General features: G+C 37.2%; 1 protein-coding gene across 11 annotated transcripts in view; it reads right to left on the bottom strand.

Annotated features, from left to right (window-relative positions):
- Window positions 1–202: 202 nt before the first annotated feature.
- The window catches only part of GOLGA4 (golgin A4), a 74,592-nt gene continuing 55,437 nt past the window's right edge, over window positions 203–19,357 (bottom strand). For 8 of the 11 annotated variants that reach the window (XR_014226892.1, XR_014226893.1, XR_014226894.1 and 5 more), the window contains 8 exons: window positions 17,070–17,183; window positions 10,949–10,969; window positions 10,712–10,780; window positions 10,035–10,110; window positions 8,120–8,223; window positions 5,388–5,474; window positions 4,205–4,334; window positions 203–936 (listed from right to left, as the gene is read on the bottom strand). Coding sequence is in view for 2 of the 11 variants with exons in the window: in XM_082292599.1 (XP_082148725.1) it covers window positions 925–936; window positions 5,379–5,474; window positions 8,120–8,223; window positions 10,035–10,110; window positions 10,712–10,780; window positions 10,949–10,969; window positions 17,070–17,183 (492 nt within the window). In the remaining 9 variants the exon portion in view is untranslated. Of the gene's footprint in view, window positions 937–4,204; window positions 4,335–5,378; window positions 5,475–8,119; window positions 8,224–10,034; window positions 10,111–10,711; window positions 10,781–10,948; window positions 10,970–17,069; window positions 17,184–19,357 lie in introns of all 11 variants that reach the window. The other 3 variants (XR_014226895.1, XM_082292599.1, XM_082292600.1) reach the window with 3 other exon arrangements.

The raw sequence follows: 19,357 nt of genomic DNA, 5'->3' as shown, positions 1-19,357 counted from the left end.
TCAGCCCACCATGTATGTGTTTCGCAGGTTGTGACCTCTTGGAAACTTGAATGTCTTCATTGACTTCTTACAGTTTAATGTACTTGAATAGCTGTTCTTATGAGAGTGATTTCATCCTAGCAGTATCTCAGCTAACAATGTCTCCAACAGGAGTCAGAACAAAATTGGTGTGTCCATTAAAAGAAAAGTCATACCAAAGATATTCCAAAATTATACAGTAAATAAACTTTATTTCATCTTAGCTCTATTCATATTAGTGCTGTCAACAGTCACAGATCAGCGTATGATACAATTATGTAGTTACTATTTACAATTTACAGGAACATACCTTTTCTCCAGAAAATATAAGTACAAAAGCTAGGAGTAAACAAACGAGGTACTGCAATTTGGATTTATTGTAGGCAAAAGCATATAGAAGTGACCTTTAGCAAACAATCAAGATCAAATCAGGAGAAAATAGTCAACAAGAGTGCCTAGTTCATCAGAAAAATCACCTCAGTCGCTATCCATCCAAAATGTATTGCACAACTCAATCAAAAATAAAAAAAATAAATAGAAGAAACAAATCATTTATTTCAACTCTTAAAAAACACCCAGTAAAACCTGTCTAGTACAGCAGTGGGCAATTCCTTCCTTGGATAAAGTCTTTTCTCTCCTTTAAAAAAATAACCTTTAACACAAAATAGAAGACAGTATTCAATAGAAGAGAAATAACCAAACAACCCCTGATTAGCATTTCTGTCAAGGCAGTTTTAACTGTATTCACAGTCCAAAGGTGGTGCAGAGTTTTGGTTCTTGCTGTTCTGTTTGTGACCTTGAATAATAGCTTTTCTTCTTGTCCCTTCTCAAGAGGCAACAGAGATATGAACATATTTCTAAGCAGCAATGTCATGAGACATTCTCATCATGAATTCTTCAAGACGGTCATAGCCACAACTAGAAGAATGGAAAGTTAAAAGAAATAATCAAATGTTACATTATTGAGAACAACTTAGAAGCTCTTAATATTAAAATAATGACATTGTTTATTAATACAATTAGGAGATAGAAGAATTTCAAGTAAGTCAAACTGCCAAATTATTTGAGCAAGCAATTCCATTACAGTACCTGCAGTTGAGAAACTGATGAAAACAAAATAAGGTGTAGCAAAACATTCAGCAGTCTCACTGGAAATAGTGTACCACATCACTGCATATTAATTCAAAGAAAAACAAAGTTGTACTCTCTGCATAAGGCTTATCATCAAAATTGAAATGATGATGTAAAACTTTAGAGCTAGCAAATAGCTTCCTCTACAGGAAAATATCAATTGCCTTCACAATGAAGTCAGCATCCACTTAATTTCTAAGTTATATACATGCAAGAATAAGTGACAAAAATACTTGAGATGAAATAGGCAACTACAATTGAATAATGAAGTCTGAACAGTTTACATATACAGTAGCTGATGTTATGAAAGTGTAACAGATAGTTTCTGACATTAAGGTCAATATCAACAAGCCTTTCCATGGTATGTTTCAAATGCAGCTCAGAACACCTGAATTTTTTTACACCAGCATTACAGACAGCATGACAAGAATGTAAGTTCCAAACATACCTTCTGCAACCTATTCTGCAATAGTGTTGGAAGTAATTTTGTTCCATCAATATCAACAATTCAATTCTTTTCAACAAAGGGCTAAAGAAAACAGTTGCTGATTTTGTCAGAACTGATGAAGGCTGTTGGCAAACAGTCCAAACTCTACTGCATTTTAAGTGCAATGAAGTGCATTCACTACTGTATTCAAAGATGGAAAAGAACACAAAGTAGAAACCATGACTGTTAAATGAACACATTTTTTCCTTTGAAAGAGGTATTGTTTTGTGTTGAAGGCTGTGTTCATATAACTGCAGGAGAGGAAGATAACCTGGCAGTTGCACTGTGGTAACTGGCAATGACAATAACCTAAGTTAGTTAATTTTGCTCTGGCAGTGATGCAGGCCAACAACCGCATTTCAGCCAAGAGATAGCAACTGCTTCACGTGCACTCAATCAACTCCTGGCAACTGTGCAAAGCTTTCCAGTTGCAAAGGAGGAAAAAAAAGTTGAAACAACCATATCCTATAGAATTCATCTGCAGAATTTATTACATATCATACACCACTAGTGACTCAAATTATAATCTTATCAGTCAGTGCAGAAAGTTTTTTCCTGTGTACTTCCATATCCCAGTCCTCTCTCAACCAACTATTGCTTGTGTGCTGCTTGTTTAGCTAGGCTAGTCTGATGCAACCTGAAGCTCTAGGCCTATGTCAGCTGTTCCATTCTTGTAACGTTACAACTAGTGTTGCAGATTCATAATTAAAGTAGATCAATAAAACTTGAAGAAAGACACAATAAACTGAGAGCATAAAGCTCCCGTAATTGTTCTCCATCATCTCTCTGCTTTAGCTTCTCTTGATATCAAAAGCTGTGATTCAGAAAGATATTGATGCTTAAATGCAATCATATCCTAATCCCTCTGCAGAGAATATTCATCAATCTTTTTTAAGATAATTCATTTTCATATTTACAAGATGTAATAATTAATTTCAAGCAGTATAGCATGTCTCCCACAAATCTGATTTATTTGCCTATTCAAAAAAGGAACTCAGAAAATTAATAAAGACAAAACAAAGCCAAGTGCAATAAAATTCAATATTACATATTAATTGATTTAAAATCTGATTTTGTTTATACAACTGAGATTTCTGTAGCTCAATCAACACTTGAAGTTATGCTTAGGGTTAGGGTCAATCAAAAAGATTGGTTTTGAATCAATATTTACCATTTTCAAACTTGGCTTTGTAAAGCAAAACATGATTAAAAGGAGAACAAAAATTATCATACACATATAGAACCAAAATTTGTTTTTTAATGAAGAAAAGCAGGCAAGAAAAAACAGCAGAAGAATCATTAATTGCATAATACAGATTTCATTTTACATAAAACAAGAATGTATTAGACTCCACTCACCCACACACTAGCTAAGTACAGATTGGTGGCATATTCAAAAGATACCACTGCGAGGTGAGGCAAACTACAAAGCCAGGAAGAAAAGAGCTTATTGGACTATTTTGTTAATAGCATTATGTAGTGTTAACAAATAAGAACTCTGTGGACATCTTGAGATGAGATTGATGCAGTTAGATCACAACAACTACATAGTAAAAGCCAGATAACTAAAGATTACATTGATCTAGCGGATGTTTATTGACCAGTGAATGTTACAAATTTTCAGGAACTTGTTAAATATATGCCCACTGAGAGGGTATAAAATTATGCACAGATACTTAGTACCACACACTTACTCTAGTAGCATGGTAAGTTAATAATTTACACATTAAAATTACTTACAGACATTTTAGCAATAAACTAACAGCTTTATGTTAAAATGCACATTTATGTTGTAGTTCAGAACTTCATTGCTCATGAGAGCTAAATATTGGATATTTTCATATACCAGCATCAGTCCAATATTAAGTGTGGAGGAACACTACTGCCATGTCAGCAAATGCCAATAAATAAAAACCAAAAAAACCCAAGCATATTTCTTGACAGAATAATTTGTAAAGACCTCTCCAACTTTTTAGGTCTAAACGGAATTATGGAAGACTCATCCCCAGAATAATTTGTGCTTCAGCAAACGAACATAGTAACTTTGAAAGTGAAGGAAAAAATACTTCTTCCTTCATAATACACCCTAATATTTGAGTTTCCATTAGATGTCTAACTCAATCCCTTTGTGGATTTGGAAAGGAGAAAATTCATAGGCTAGATATGAGCCAAGAAGAGACTGCTATGTGAAACTCAAGAGCTATTTGAACAATGATATCCTTAACAAATCAAAGCACTTACAGCCTGCAAAATAAACCTCACTGTGTGTTCTAGACAAAATTTAATACCAAGGATAAAAATTTGTTGAATGAATTCAAGTTAAGTTTTTATTTTGTTTCAGAAGCTGTGAATGTTTGTTGTAGGAAAACCAGGTTTAAATATCAAAAAACGAAGTGTCTGCAAAACAAGGCCCATCTCTCTGTTCTCAAAATGTTTCCTAAGTATTACTCTGGCTTAACAAAACAAAACAAAACAAAACAAAACAAATCAAACCAAAGCAAAAAAAGTCTCAGCTTTCTATTTTAATGTCAGAGAGAGAAAACCATGCTTGGGATACATGATACTTACTGAAGCTGCAGTATTATCAATATTTATATACTTCTAAAAGTATTTAAAGTATTTAAGATTGCAGGACTCTCAAACGTACTAAGTGTACAGGAAAATGTTGAAGTATTTAACACTTTCCTCCGATGTGATACTGCAAGACGAAAGTACAGACTTTTTAAAAATTTGTTTCAGTGAATCTACAGGACTTTAACGTATCTACTTCAAGTGAAATGTAAAATTATTGAAATTTTTATTTTATTCTGTATTTGCAAGCACTAAATAAATATATATGCATGGTCAGTGAGAGAAACAGAATGCAATTCTTCCTCTCACTTTAATTCCTAAATATTTCACTAAGCTGACCCACAAAGAGAGGGATCACAGGCTTGACTCCAGATACAATGTAGAGAAGACTATTACTGTAATTTTTATTTTAATTAAAAGTATCTCCAATACATAAAACAGTAACAGTAATACCAAAGAAATGCTTATGCTCATATAATCTTATGTCCTTTTGCATCTGCTTCTCAAACCCAATTTCACCTTTCTAGTAAGTAAGTACTAAGCAAATGTTACAAAAAAGACAACATGGGAAACAATGCCGGGAGAAAGACAACACCAAAGTGTTGATACTCTTATTTTTGACCTGTCCTGACCCAGAGTGAACGGACATATTTTCATGTTTTTTCAGTACAAAAATAAAACAGGCTCACAAAAACACCCCAAAACCTAATCAAAACCCCAGTCTTGTTAGGATACCCACTTAAGATAAAACTGCACACATCTCACTTCAAACACATGTATGTCAGGTGATTGAGATATTCAATTTTCTATTCTACGAGCATAATGCCTGTTGTTTTTGCCAGAAATTTTATCCTAGGGCTGAAAAAATGTTTCTTGATACATTTTCAAAAAAACTGGTATGACTTCACAAAAACTTCTGAATTTAAGAAGTGTGAATTTTATACATTATATGTATTTTTATATATACATATTTAATATGTCAGATTATTTTTTCTCACTCTTGCTATAAAGTCAAACCTAGAGCTGGAATTTGGTATTCCACTAAAGAAGAGGGAAGGAGGGAGAAACAGAGACCATTTGAATGTGGACACAGGGAAAAGAAGATGAAAAAAAAGTTTCTAATTCCTTATTCTTGACACCTAATCCTCTTGCATAAACCTGATTTACTTACATAACTTACCATTGGTCGAGCATCTTCTCGTTCTAGTATCTTCTGAGTCTGATCTGCTGGGAACTTCAGCACTGTTGTTATAACCTTGGCCATTGTCTAAAAAGATATAGGTTACCCATACATAATTCCACATCCACAAAAATGCTTTGTAATATTTTAAAAATTATTTAATTTAATAATACTGGATACTATTTTATTAATGGCAGTGGACAACTGTGAAATCAGTAAGATATAACTATTTGTTTCACATTGTATATGCATGATGTGAATTATATGAAAACAGTGTTTGCACATTATATATGATAAGATTCTACGGTCACAAACTTCAGCTACTGTAGTATGGTATAAATTCCATGGTATCTATGCTCAAATGATAGAGTCCATTAAAAAGACAGTATACTAGACAAAAGTGCATGCTTAGAAAAAGCTGTCAATCTCGTTGCATAAATCCTGCCAAGCAAATAATAAAGTTGGACTGGAGGGCAAGACAGTAAAAACTTCTCAACAAAGACACATATACACCTTGGTCAAGCAGTTTACAAAGGATGTGATAAGTTACACATTACAAGTCATGACAGTAATTCCTGACTCTCAGATCTGTATCAATCTCCACATTTCTCTTACGTCTCCAATACTGTAGACCAACTGGTGCAATCATTAATGTCTTGATCGCATTCCAGTATCATTTACTAGGCTGCATAATTGGCAATACATCCTGGATAATTTGCACAGATTCTTTTGAACTCTGTTCAAAAAAGAGGAAGCATGTCCAGAGATATCAACAGTTCCACTACTGAATCACCTTTGAGACATGGTATACATATTTGTGCTGCAAAACAGGATCCTGCACAGAGAAGGGCCACCAGAATGATCTTACAAGACAAAATTAGATTAAAAAACCACCTCTTCTTGTCCAGGAAGATAAAAGTTGAGAGAAAGGAATATCTGTACTGAGAAGATAAATCACAACGCCTATCTTTTAACTCAAGAACTGTATTTGGGGGGGGGGGGGGGGGCAGGGGAGGGGGTGGGGTGGTGGTGGTGGAAAGCACATTAATACTTTACTAACATATTTAAAACTGTTTTAAAAGGTTTTATCATTCACATCATCACTGCTCATGGTTTTCCACTCCATGTAGCAGGATTAAACCAGTTCTCAAGACATAGTTCCATAAATTTATGATTATATAATCCTGATGAGAGCAGACACTAAGCTCAGTGTCCTCCAGCAACACATTTAATGATTGAAAGAAAACCAGCAGATGAAATCAGCTTGAAACTACTTTTTGAAGCAAAACTTCACCAAAGACAGAAACTAAAGAAAAAGAAACACCAAAGGAAGAGCTAAAGACAATTTTCTTCAGCAATGATTGTAGTTTGTTGCTGTTATTGATGAAATCAACTGCAAATTTTAGTACAACACTGTTAAAAAGGAAAAAAAATGTAACAATTTATAATCCAAAGTTTTGAGGCATGTATAGCAATGTTTTGAAGATCAGTAAGAAAAAATTTTGATGAGTGAAAATGAGGTTTCAAATTAGGTTTTCTTGAATGAAAATTTGCTACGTGCATCAGCTATCTGCAGTAGTTGTCTGCAGCTGTTTCAAGACTTCCCTTAAGACAAAACACTGATGACAGACTTTTTAGCATTTTCACTTGTGTAAGTCCCTTACAATTTGAAATCATAAAATCCACTACTGTACATATTTTTATTAATTATTTTAGTTGCTTGTCATGAAAGTAGGAGAGCCACAGGCTTGAGAACAGAAGGTAACTATTGATTCTGGGGTTTTCACATCAGAGATTTGTATTGGTAATAAAAAAAGGAATTAATATCAAAATTAAAAGTGGGATAAAAAGAGAGAGAAAGAAGAATCCCATAAGGAAAGGATGCCCTGCACTGTCCAAGTTTTATTCTGTAAAGAGCACAATGAGAACAGAGTTAATTAAGACAGAAACCTACATAAAATCTCTTTGCTTTATGGCACTCTAAGTTGAAAGCAGGTCAAGAATGGAAGAACTCCAGGGAGAAGGAAAACATCAAATACAAAAATTCATCCATATAAAATTTATTATCCAAGAATAATGTTTGTGTTACAACATACCTCTTTTGAATACCAGCAGTCCCTAAGCACCAGTATTGCGAGAAGCTACTAAAATTCCAATTAAGGAATGATTTCACAAGCCTGCAGCTTACAAGAAGCCTACTGTCCAGCTTTTCACTACTTTTAAGAGTGAATTAATACTACCTAAGGTATACAGATTTGGGAACACTATGAAACATCTATAAGGAACAACTGAAGAGGTATTTCACCATCTTCACAGCTAACAAACTGTTATTTAATCCAACTGTTACTTACCATGTTTGTGTCAAGATTACATCAAAAGATCAGTTTTTCTAATATTGTGCATACCAGCTTTCATTTTACATTAAGTTTGACTGACAACAGGACTTTTGCTGATAAAATCATATCTACCCATAAAGGTTTTTGTCTTGATAGGTACAGTGGTGAGAGATGTGAAACCCCCCTCCACCTTCCACTCATCTTGGCAGGCTGATGAAGTTTCAAAATTATGGATTATGTCTCTTTGGAAGAAAATGTGAAAGCCTATTGAATTCTGTGTCAGAAATAAGCAACATATAACAAATCACAAACACATGGTACTTCACACCTATACAGCAAGGGTGTTAAACTTTACTCTAACCTGAATCACCTGTCAGCATATACAAATTTCCATACCTTTGTCTCACGACCCATCATATATTCAAAGAGCACTTTCCTCAAGTATTCAAACTCAGTAGGTTCCTCAAACAGGGAAACATCAGTATGGTGAAGGTTTCCATCTGTGTAAACAAAAATAAGAGAATATTTATACTGAGAGTCACTCATATGAATCCAAGTTTCACTAACAGCACGAAAACAAACGAGAACAAATGCTGTACTCTGCACCTGGGACGGAGTAACTGCAGCCCTCCAGAAAGGCATTTGGGGGTGCTGGTTAGCAGGAGGTACAACAGGAGTCAGGAGTCTGTGTGCCCTGGCAGCCAGGAGAGCAAACCTCATCTGGAGTGCATCAAACACAGCATCATCAGGCAGTCAAAAGAGGTGATTATCCCACCCTATTTATCACTGGTGCAGCCTCAGCTTGAGTACTGTGTGCGGTTCAGGGCCCCACCATTTAAAAAGCATGTGAAGGTACATGAACACAACCAGAGGAGGGTACCTCTGCTACCGGATAAGGTGCTGGTAGGCGTGTCCTCTGAGAAGCAGCTGAGGAGTCTGGGTTTCTCTAATTTGGAGAGATGGAGGCTAAGGGGTGACCTCAGTGCTCTCTACAGCTTCCTGAGGAGACTCTGAGAGGAAGGTGCTGCTTGCTTCTCCCTGGTACCCAGTGCCAGTCCACATGGAAAATGGTTGAAACCTTTATCCATCATGGGGAGTTCAGACTTGACATGAGGAAACATTTCTTTACCAAAAGGGTGTCAAACTCTGGAACAGACCTCTTGGAAAAGTGGTTGATGCCTCATGTTCATCAGTGTTGAAGAGGCATTTGGACAGTGCCCTTAAAGCCATACTTTTACCTTTTCATCAGCCCTGAAGTGGGCACACAGTTGGACTATAAAACTGATGTTGGTCCCTTCCAGCTGAAGTATGCTATGCTATTCTTCTTTCCACCTGCTTCTTTCCCTACCAGTATATGCTGAGGGAATCTTTGATGACATTTCTTCCCAGCCCTGCACTAGCAGCAGGCACCGAATACCCACAACCATCTCCCATCCTTGACTCTGTCACCTTGAGGGAAGGAGGCATGGACTTTCTGAGGGGATGAGAGATGTAGATCATCCTGAGATAATTTCACCATTTGCACAAATTTGTAAAAAGCAAGTGTGACATGGTTTTCTAAAGTCTTCTGAGTTCAGATAAGATGGGTCTGCACAGGACGGCAAAACCCCGTATCTCTAACATTAGCACAGCTCAATGCTTGAGCCCTGAGTCTTATGCAGGATTTACTCCTCAACTAAACAGCTGCAAATCTTTTGGAGGTGAGCAATACCTGTTCATTTCCCTGTGCATTTTTCTATCTTATGTTAAAATAAAAGAGTCTGAGAGGAACACTACACCACCAGAGAGAAGGTCCATAAGCCCATACTCTATCTCCAAAGTGTCCAACCACCAGTGTCTAAAGGAGAGTACATGAGCAGTGCAAGTCTACTTCTGTCTGGGTCCTGGGGCTGCTCCCAGGTGGCTGGGACCAGCCTCCCCTGGGACCCCCATTATCTCCTGCCAAGGGCCCAGGGGATGTGTCCCAGCTCTGCCTGGGACCTTCAGTCCCTGCCTGAGCCCTGCTGTAGGTGTGCCCATCTCTGTCCCTGTGGGTGCTCTTGGGTCCTGCACTACAGAAAGCTTAAGAACTCTGATACAGAGCTCTTTTAACTGAATGACATAAAAAAGAAAACATCAAACAAAATGCTGTGTGATTTGGTCATCTGAGAGCACACACCAACTCTATTATAATAGACAAGAGAAAAGAAGGATATCATAAGTGTATTACATGAGTGTTTTAAAGAGACTGATGTTATAATAAATTTTCTAGACCAAACTGTATCTTTCAAACAAATGAAAAACTTATTTGTGATAAAAATTGTCTGCTTACCTCTGTATGGTGTTCCAACTGATGTGACATAAATATTTTTCTCGTAATGTTTCAGCCGGTCTTCCAGTACATGAATCTAAACAGGTAACAGGTGACATGATAAACGGTGTTAACTAGCAGCTAAAATAAGCTTAATTGAAATAAGCTAAATATCGACTCTTATAAAATCAAAATACATTTGCTTTTTAAGGAAGGAAAACATTAAAAACTGTATTATTAAAAACTGTCCCAATGTTGTACATGTGTATATACACATAAAAATATCTATAGCAGATGTTGGGTATATGTTATATATTCATGTTTCTATTTTATATATAAGCACAGATAAAAAAGCACACAACAAAAATTGTACTTAAACATCAAAAAAGTTTTAGTTTTGAAAAAAAATTCCAGAATTTCATAAGGTGCATTATTCCCTTTTTCACTGTGCAATTGCTTTGCTAACAAGTATCACAAGCATGTGGTATTTTTATTCTCAGAGGATGGAGGTATACTTTGAAAAGCACACAGATCTTCTGAGAGCAAGCATGAGTGAAAACTATTTTTTTGTCTATTATATTCATAGTACCTTGTACGAAGATGTGCCACATCATCACTTGAAAAGAACAAACCTCTTAATACTGCAAACACAGAGTATCAAACAAGAATACTTCTTACTTGTTCAACATCACCCTTACCTGCTCTTTCAATTCCTGCTCCTTCAATTTTGAATCATTGACTAGTGTTGTCTTCTGTGCAAGTTGTGCCTGAAAAAACAGTCATATATGGAAATTGCTGAAAATACATCATAGGTACCTTTGCAATAAACCTATTTCTCCTTTTAACATACACAAACTTATAAGCAGTATTTCAGCTTTAAAACTGCTCCACAATGGAATTATTAGAGAGCAAAATCAATTACACATAAGACTTACCTTTAGTTCTGTTATTGTGACCTATAACAACAATAAAAATTTAGATTAAAATGTATGAAAAATACGGATTATATCAAGCATTGGAGAAAGAAATATCAATCATCTAGCTCTGATACAGTGTGTTAATTGAAGATGACAAAAATTGACATTACCAAATAATAATAACTAGTCTCATAAATAGTTTAACTTATTTGTATTGACAGTATGTAAAGCTTATATTTAAATTATCTCATTTGATTCTTCAAGACAATTATCATAAATATAACTTCAAGAACCTAGCTTTTCCAAATCTTGATGAAATGCATATTGGAGATGAATAATAACCGAGTGAGTATGAAATACATCACAGGATACCCTAACTACAATTAATACTATTCAGAATATTTTATGCATTCCCTTAATTCTTCAAGTCACATTTGGAAATGTGAACATTTACCTGAAATTAGCTTCAGTTAAGAGCTTTAAGAGCTCTACATCTTGCAAAGATGTTTATGAAGTACAGAAAAAATTCTAAGCTGAAATTTCTATCTTTCAGTGTTCCAACTCTAAGGAAAATAATGCTTCAATTTCAACATCAAATAATTTATGTGTGAAATTTTTTTAAGGTAAGCTAAACCTTAAGGCAGAGTGGTACATATTCACAGAATCACAGAATATTATAAGTTGGAAGGGATCCACAAGGATCATAGAGTCCAACTCTTAAAGTGAATGGCCCTTGCAGGGATCAAACCTGTTGACTCTGGCATAATGAGTACCATGCTCTAACCAACTCAGCTGATCTCAGGGTCAGTATAACTTTTTTCTTCCCAAGCCTCTTTGCAATTGTGTTGAAAAGGAGATTTATTCCCCATCTCAGGTTGATAAAATCTTCGTGGTTTCCTACACTTCACAAACAGAAAATAGGGGAAAATAATTTCTCTAAAGATCTCAAACCTCTAAGTGCAATTTTTGCTTCTGAAAACCTCAATCAGACATTTATTTTCTCACAAGGAGAGACACTTTCTGGTATTTTTACCTCCAAACATTAACACTTAAGGTTGTTAGTATGTGTCAATTTTTTATCACAGTCAGACAAGTACTGTTCCAATATCTAGAGTACATTTCATGTGAAAGTAGATATGTTAGGTGCAATGTTTGGTCTAGGCTGACAACAAGCAGGACAGAAAGTTTTATAAGACAAACTTCTGTGACTTGGGAGTCTCTGATTTTAGACAAAAAATGTTGCCCACAAAAAGTTGCATCCAGTCAATGGAAGACTTCAAACTGTTTGACTACTAGTGCTGAAGGGTAAAAAAAAACAATACCAAAACAGAAAAATGTTACAAAGCAACAAAATAAAAAAGGTATAAAGTGAGACAAAAAATACCATGGCAAACACAATTCATTTGAATGCACTGTAAAATCCAGATGTGGATTTATACAGTTCTGTTCTGGTATGTTGACAAGTTCACAAGCCCTGTGCGATTTTCTCATATAGCTCTGTAGTGCTGCCTATAAATGCTATTGTAGCCAAAATGTATTGTTTGCCATTGCAAATATGTACTATTGTACCAGGTAAAAGCAAAATTAGTTTCCTACAAACATACCAAGGACAGGCAACAGACAAACTAAGATAGAAGTAAAAATTAAAAACAACTCCATTTCTAAGGATGACAAAAGAAAACTGCCTCTTGACCCCAGAACAGATTGTGTCAGAGTAAAAATCAAATCCTGAAATACCGATAAAACAGAAACTGAAAGCCCACTTACATCACTCTAAGTATTTGAGCTTTGACTGGATAAGAAGACATACCAGGAATTATGTGTACATTCAACAGCATAATCTATTAGAATAGTTATGTTGTTTTGCAGTGAAATCACCATTGTGAATAGTATCAAATAAGGCATTTACATTCAGTTGAATCAGCTATGCAAAAGAAAGCTTGTGAACAATTTGCTAAATTTGAATTTAGTTGGAATTCTCAAAATTAGTCAAAAAACTTTGATGCCTGTATTCCAGAAAAATCACAGATATTTAATTGCCTTACAATCAGGAAAAAAAAATTGCATTCTTATTCTGCAACTACTTTGAACCTGGATGCTCTAACTGTATTTAAGTACTGGCGCTACTACACAACCTGGTCTTCTTTCCCCACAAATGAAACATCCTTTTATCTTTTAGAACTAAGCTGTTTATCAGCTATGGAGTTCTCTGAACGGGTTTATACCCGCCACAGATAGAAGAACTCCTTCGACTTTCTCCAAAGTCTGCCATGGAAACTCAAAGGAGTGAAGAGCTGTGGACAACATTCCAGACACAGGCAAAATTAGCTGTTTATTTTGTTTATTATAAACATATTTTAGAGATTTAATATCTGCAATATTCAAACACTTTACAGCTCTATGCTACCATTGCCAATCTGTCTGATACCTTTCTGGGAACAACTGAGGAATCATAGAATCATGGAATGCTAACAGGTTGGAATGGACCTTAAAGATCATCTAGTCTCAACACTCCCTGCCATGGCCAGGGACACCTCCCAGTAGACCATGTTGCTCAATGCCTTGTTAAACCTGACACTGAACACTATCAGGGTTGGGGCATCCACAACCTCCCTGGGCAACCTGTTCAGTGTCCTACCACCCTCAAAGTGAAAAACTCCTTCCTAATGTCTAATCTAAATTTCCACTCTTTCAATTTATACCCATTATTCCTTGTCCTGTCACTACAGTTCCTCATGAGAAGTCCCTCTCCAGCTCCCCTGTAGGTCCCCTTCAGATACTGGAAGTTTGCCATGTCTCCATGCAACCTTCTCTTCTCCAGGCTGAACGGCCTCAGCTTTCTCAGCCTGTGTTCATAGGGAAGGTGCTCCAATCCTCTTAAAAACTTCATGGCCCTCCTCTGGACTTGCTCCAACAGTTGCACATCTTTCTTATGTTGGGGAGACCAGAACTGTGCACAGTACTCCAGGTGGGATCTCATGTGAGCAGAGTAGAGAGGCAGAATCACCTTCTTTGACCTGATGGCCACACTCCTTGTGATGCAGCCCAGGATTTGATTGGCTTTCTGGGCTGTGAGCACACACAGCTGGCTCATATCGAGTTTTTCATCCCTTGTCAGCTCCAAGTCTTTCTCCTCAGGGCTGCTCTCAATCACTTCTCTGCCCAACCCATTGGTGTGTCTGGGATTGCCGTGACCTGGATGTAGGACCTTGCGCTTTGCTTTGTTGAACTTCATGAGGTTTGCTTCAGTCCACATCTCAAGCCTGTCAAGGTCCCTCTGGATGCCATTATCCCTTCCCTCCATCGTGCTGACCGCACCACCACAGAGCTTGGTGTTTTCAACAAATTTGCTGAGGATGCACTCAGCCCTGATAGGTTTCACTGTCCATGTCACTGACAAAGATGTTGAACAGTATCAACCCCAGCGAGTACTGACCCCATGAATGCATCAAACACAGCATCATCAGTCAAAAGAGGGGATAATCCTATTCTATTTATCACTGCTCCAACTTCATCATGTAACTGGTCTCTATGTGGACAATGAGCTGTTGACCAAAACTCTTTGTGTGTGATCATCCAGCCAGTTCTCTATCCACCAAGTGGTCCATCCATCAAACCCCTGTCTCTCCAATCTGGAGACAAGGATGTAATGTGGAAGTGTGAAATACTTTGCATTAAGTCCAGGTAGACAATGTCAGTTGCTCTGCCCCTGTCCACCATTGCTGTAGCCCCATCATAGAAGGTCACCAAATTTGTTAGGCATTACTTCCCCCTTGTAAAGCCGTTTTGGCTGTTACAAATCACCTCTTTTTTCTTCTTTTTTTCTATGTGTCTTTGCATAGTTTCCAGTAGAATCTGCTCTATGACCTTGCCTAGCACAGAGGTGAGACTGACTGGTCTGTAGTTTCACTGATATTCCAGTTTCCCCTTTTTAAAAATGGGGGTTACATTTCCCTTTTTCCAGTCATAAGGGACTTCACCTGACTGACACAATTTTTCAAAAATGATGGATAGTGTCTCAGTGGCTTCATCTCCAGCTCCCTCAGGACCCGTGGATGAACCTCATTGGGTCCCATGGACTTGTGCACATTCAGGTTCTTTAGGTGGTCTCGAACCTGATCGTCTCCTATGGTAGCGTGTTGGTTTGCATGGCCTGGTTTTAGGTAGTGGGGAGGCCACAGAGGTGGCTTCTGTGAGAAGCTGCTGGGAGCTTCCATCATGTCTGGCAGAGCCAGTCCCTGATGGCTCTGAAGATGGACATGCTGCTGGGCAAGGCTGGTCCAATTAAAGATGATGGTAACGCCTCTGTGATAACATATTTAAGAAGAAAATCAAAACAAAGTGGTGGTGTAATTTGAATTCCAGCTACAGAAGAGGAGGTGGTTAGAACATGTAAGGGAAACAACATGGAGACACCAAGGTCAGTGGAGAAGGAGGGGCAGGAGGAGCTCCAGCTGCTGGAGCCGAGATTCCTCTGCAGGCTATGGTGATGACCATGCTGAAACAGGTTCCTCTCATCAGCCCATGGAGGTCCACGGGGGATGCAGAGATCCACTCACAGCCCGTGGGGGAGGTGCTCATGTTGGAGCGGGTGGATGCCTGGAGGAGGCTGTGTTCCAGTGGGAAACCCGGTGGAAAGAGGGCGCCCCTGCTTCCAGGCTGGAGCAGCCTGTCCTTGGAGGTCTGCACCCCATGGAAAAGTGACCCATGCCACAACAGTTTTGGGAGGACTGTTTGCCCATGGGAGGGACTCATGCTGCAGCAGTTTTCAGAGGACTGCTGTTCCATGAGACTGAAGCCACACTGGAGAAGTTCACAGAGAACTGTCTCCCGTGGGAGGAACCCCACAATGTAGCAGGGGAAGGACTCCTCTACCTGAGCAGCAGAAGAAAACTTCAGGTGATGAACTGACCAAAACCCTCATTCCTGTCTCCCTGAGCTGTTGGTGGGAAGAAAGGAAGGGTTGAGGGGAAAAAGGTGTTTTTAAGGGTTTATTTTACTTCTCATTATCCTCTTCTGATTTTGTTAGTAATAATTTACTTTGTACCTGTAAGTTGAGCCTGTTTTGCCCTTGGAGTGTTTTCTCCCTGTCCTTATCTCAACTCATGAAGCCTTCATTAAATTTTTCTCTCCTCCACTCAGCTGTAGCAGGGGAGGGTGAGTGAGTGGCTGTCATGGGTTCCTGGTGTTTGGCCAGGGTCAAACCATGACAAGTAGGCTCAGGGTCTTCATCCTCCCAGTCCCTGCATCTGCCTTTCTTGACTTGGGTGGCGTGGCTGGAGCACTTGCCATTGAAGACAGAGGCACAGAAGTTGTTGAGAACCCCAGCCTCCTCTTTGTCCAGGGTAGCCAGGTTTCCAATTTCCTTCCGAAGAGGGTTCACATCATCCATAGTCTTTCTTTTGCTTGCAACATATGTATAGAAGCCCTTCCTGTTTGCCTTAATATCCCTGGCCAGAACAATTCTAACTGGGCTTTGGCTTCCCTAACTTTGTTCCTAGCTTCCTGTACAATTTCCCCGTATTACTCTCAAGCCACCTGTCGTCGTTTCCACTTCCTAAAAGCTCCCCAGGGCTACCTGTTGTTAAAATGAAAAATTTAAAAGTAAGGTAAATATGAATTCTCATCAATGATTCAACAACTCATACACTTTTTCTCTCCTCAGTATAATAACAGCTACTATAGTATTTTCACCAAAGAACTCCTCACATTAAAATGTAGTCTCAGAAAGACAAAAGCATGAAGTCAGTCTTCTTTCAATGAAGGCCTCTCTGTCCATAACTGATATATTCAAGGCACTACTTCAGACACCTCTGAAACATGAATTTTTAAAAAAAATCACACTTAAACTTACTTAACAGGATTTTCTTTCCTTCTAACAGGCTTCAAATAAAATCAACATAAACACATGTAGAGGGCAAAATCCCCCACCTTAATAATATCAACAGAACTGGACTTTTCAACATACCAATTAAAAAGGTAGTATCAAATATTGCAGATTCTGAAGAGATTCATTTTGTACATGAAAATTAAGGCCAGATATATAAATAAAATCAAATTAGGAATAAACTACAGAATTTCACATGGAGCAAGAATTTCACACTTAAAGATATAAAACCAAATGTCAGTGCCAGCTCACTTTTTCACTGCTGCAATATTCCTCTTCTGCAATCCTTTGTCTGTATTCCTTCTGCAAGTCTTCCAGCTGTGCCTGCAATTCATGAACTTTTGCTGTCATCTCTTCTTCACGAGACTTCAAAATACAGGGAAAAAAAACTACTTACACAATTAACCACTCAAAACCTTAACTATGTTGTACATAAAGCAATCAACAAACATTATACTATACACAGAAAGGATATGCTTGAAATTTGTGCAAAAGCTAATTACATCAGAGGCCTACAGAATAGACCAAGAAAAAAAATTCATGCTTAACAAGATTTTGTAGGCCTCCAACAACAAAGATTACATAGTTAGGATTACAGTTACATTTCTAAAAATTCAAGAAAAGATCTATTTCTCTTGGGCACTAAAACAGCATTTGAGTATAATCCAGTAAGTGCATGAAGGTCATAACATTCATGGAAGGGGCAGATGATTTAATTTCTATATTATGGAATTAATTCCTATATTATGGAAGTGACAAGGACTTAAATCCTTTCCTCAGCCACTCTCACAGGGATGTTACTAAAACACTTTTAAGCACATTTTCCAAAACAATGACCAACGATTTCCCATTCTCAAGGGTTTGGAAGGCAGTATGCAGTGTGGAGGAAAGAAGCAGTAACAAGAATGGTAGGGAGGAAATTAACTTTTCCTGTATAGGACAAAAATACAATGACCTAAATCCTAGGAAGTTAATCCATCTATATGGCATTTTGCAAAAACAAATATTTTTTAAAATTGTGTCCCCTCTGGCCTTTTTGTGAGAGAATATGTTAGGGACCTTATAAAACAGCACTCCGATTCCTAGTGCATGTCTTGATTGCTGAACAAAACTAAAACTCTAGTTTCACTCATCCTAACTGCACAGGGCAGTTGGTCAGCTGATGGCTCTACTAACACAGTAGTACTTCAAGTCAAATTAGTACAATTAATTAACTGATAACAAGTTCAGAACTGCTGATGGAAATTTTGTTCTATTCAAAAATCTCAGGTGTACAAATTATAATGATACAGAATATTCTCTGGAAAAGTAAGTGTAGGACTGGAAGGCTGATCTAGGCTTAATAGACTTACGGTATGCCATTACTAAAAAAGGATTATTTCCCTCTAAGACCAATTTTTAAGGTGCTCCTTGCACGACTTAAGAATGAAACACCCTCCTCATGCAGCCCCTTAGCCCAGAAAGCATCACCAAAAAGAAATGAAGTAAATGTACCCACAGAAAATGAGAAGATGCAGTACCTGAGCAATTTTTACAGCCTCAAAGTTTTAAAGAATATCCATCCTCAAGGAAAACCTGGCTCAAACATCATGACCTCCAAACAACGGTAGCTTCTATTCACTCAGATGATTTTTCTATGCCCTCAGAAGTGCATCAACAATTAATTATTTCTAAGATTTGTTTTTTTTATTTTTTTGTCCACCAAGAATCTAAAATTTTACAATTTGTACATAACTGTTTAATTAAACAAATCACAATTGAATGCACATCATTCTTAGTTATAAAAGGTACTTGAAAGGCTGAAAAGAAATTAAACTCAAAATGATGAATGACACTTCTGTAAAAAGGACATACCTGTGAAAAGTATTAGGATGACCCCCTGAAGAGATAATATTATTTTAAATTTGAAATTATTAGCTATCAAGTGGGGTTCCAACATGCCAGTGATCAGTATTTACAGTAAGAACTTATTGTTCTATATAACACCTGGCACACTCTGAAAATAAACTACATGCTATTGGGATTTAATTACAGTTATAGACTAAGACTTTAAAAAAGTTATAATTTTCCAAATCTTAATCAGAAAGCCTATCCTGTACTCACATGGAAGGCACTACAACAAATGAAAGGATACATAAATGAAGTTCGGTATTTTATTTTTAGCTCATAGTTAGGCTTAAAATAAACTAGCTGGAAAACAGCATTCAATTTTTCTCTAATTATATACTTTAGTTGAAGAAAAAATACTTAGTTCCCAAATTAGAGGCTATGCTGATTTAAAAATCTTTCAATTAAGGAGATTTTCATGAAATCTTATGTGATGAAAGTTTTCATGAAAGAAAACAACACATAAAGCAAAAGTGGAGCACTTCACAAGTAAATCATATGAAGTGCGACTGAATGATTCCTGCTTGTCTTTGAGGATAAATACTCAAATCAAGTTAGACAATTTTTAGCATCAACCATGTTTAAAATGCAACAGAGAGCAACAAAGTTATATGAGAAAGATTCATTCTTGCATTTGGCTTTATTTTTGCTTC

This window comes from Coloeus monedula, assembly GCF_965178545.1.
Source record: "Coloeus monedula genome assembly, chromosome: 1".
Lineage (NCBI taxonomy): Eukaryota > Metazoa > Chordata > Aves > Passeriformes > Corvidae > Coloeus > Coloeus monedula.
Note: the sequence above shows the minus strand (reverse complement) of the source record. Positions and strands in the feature narration are given on the sequence as shown.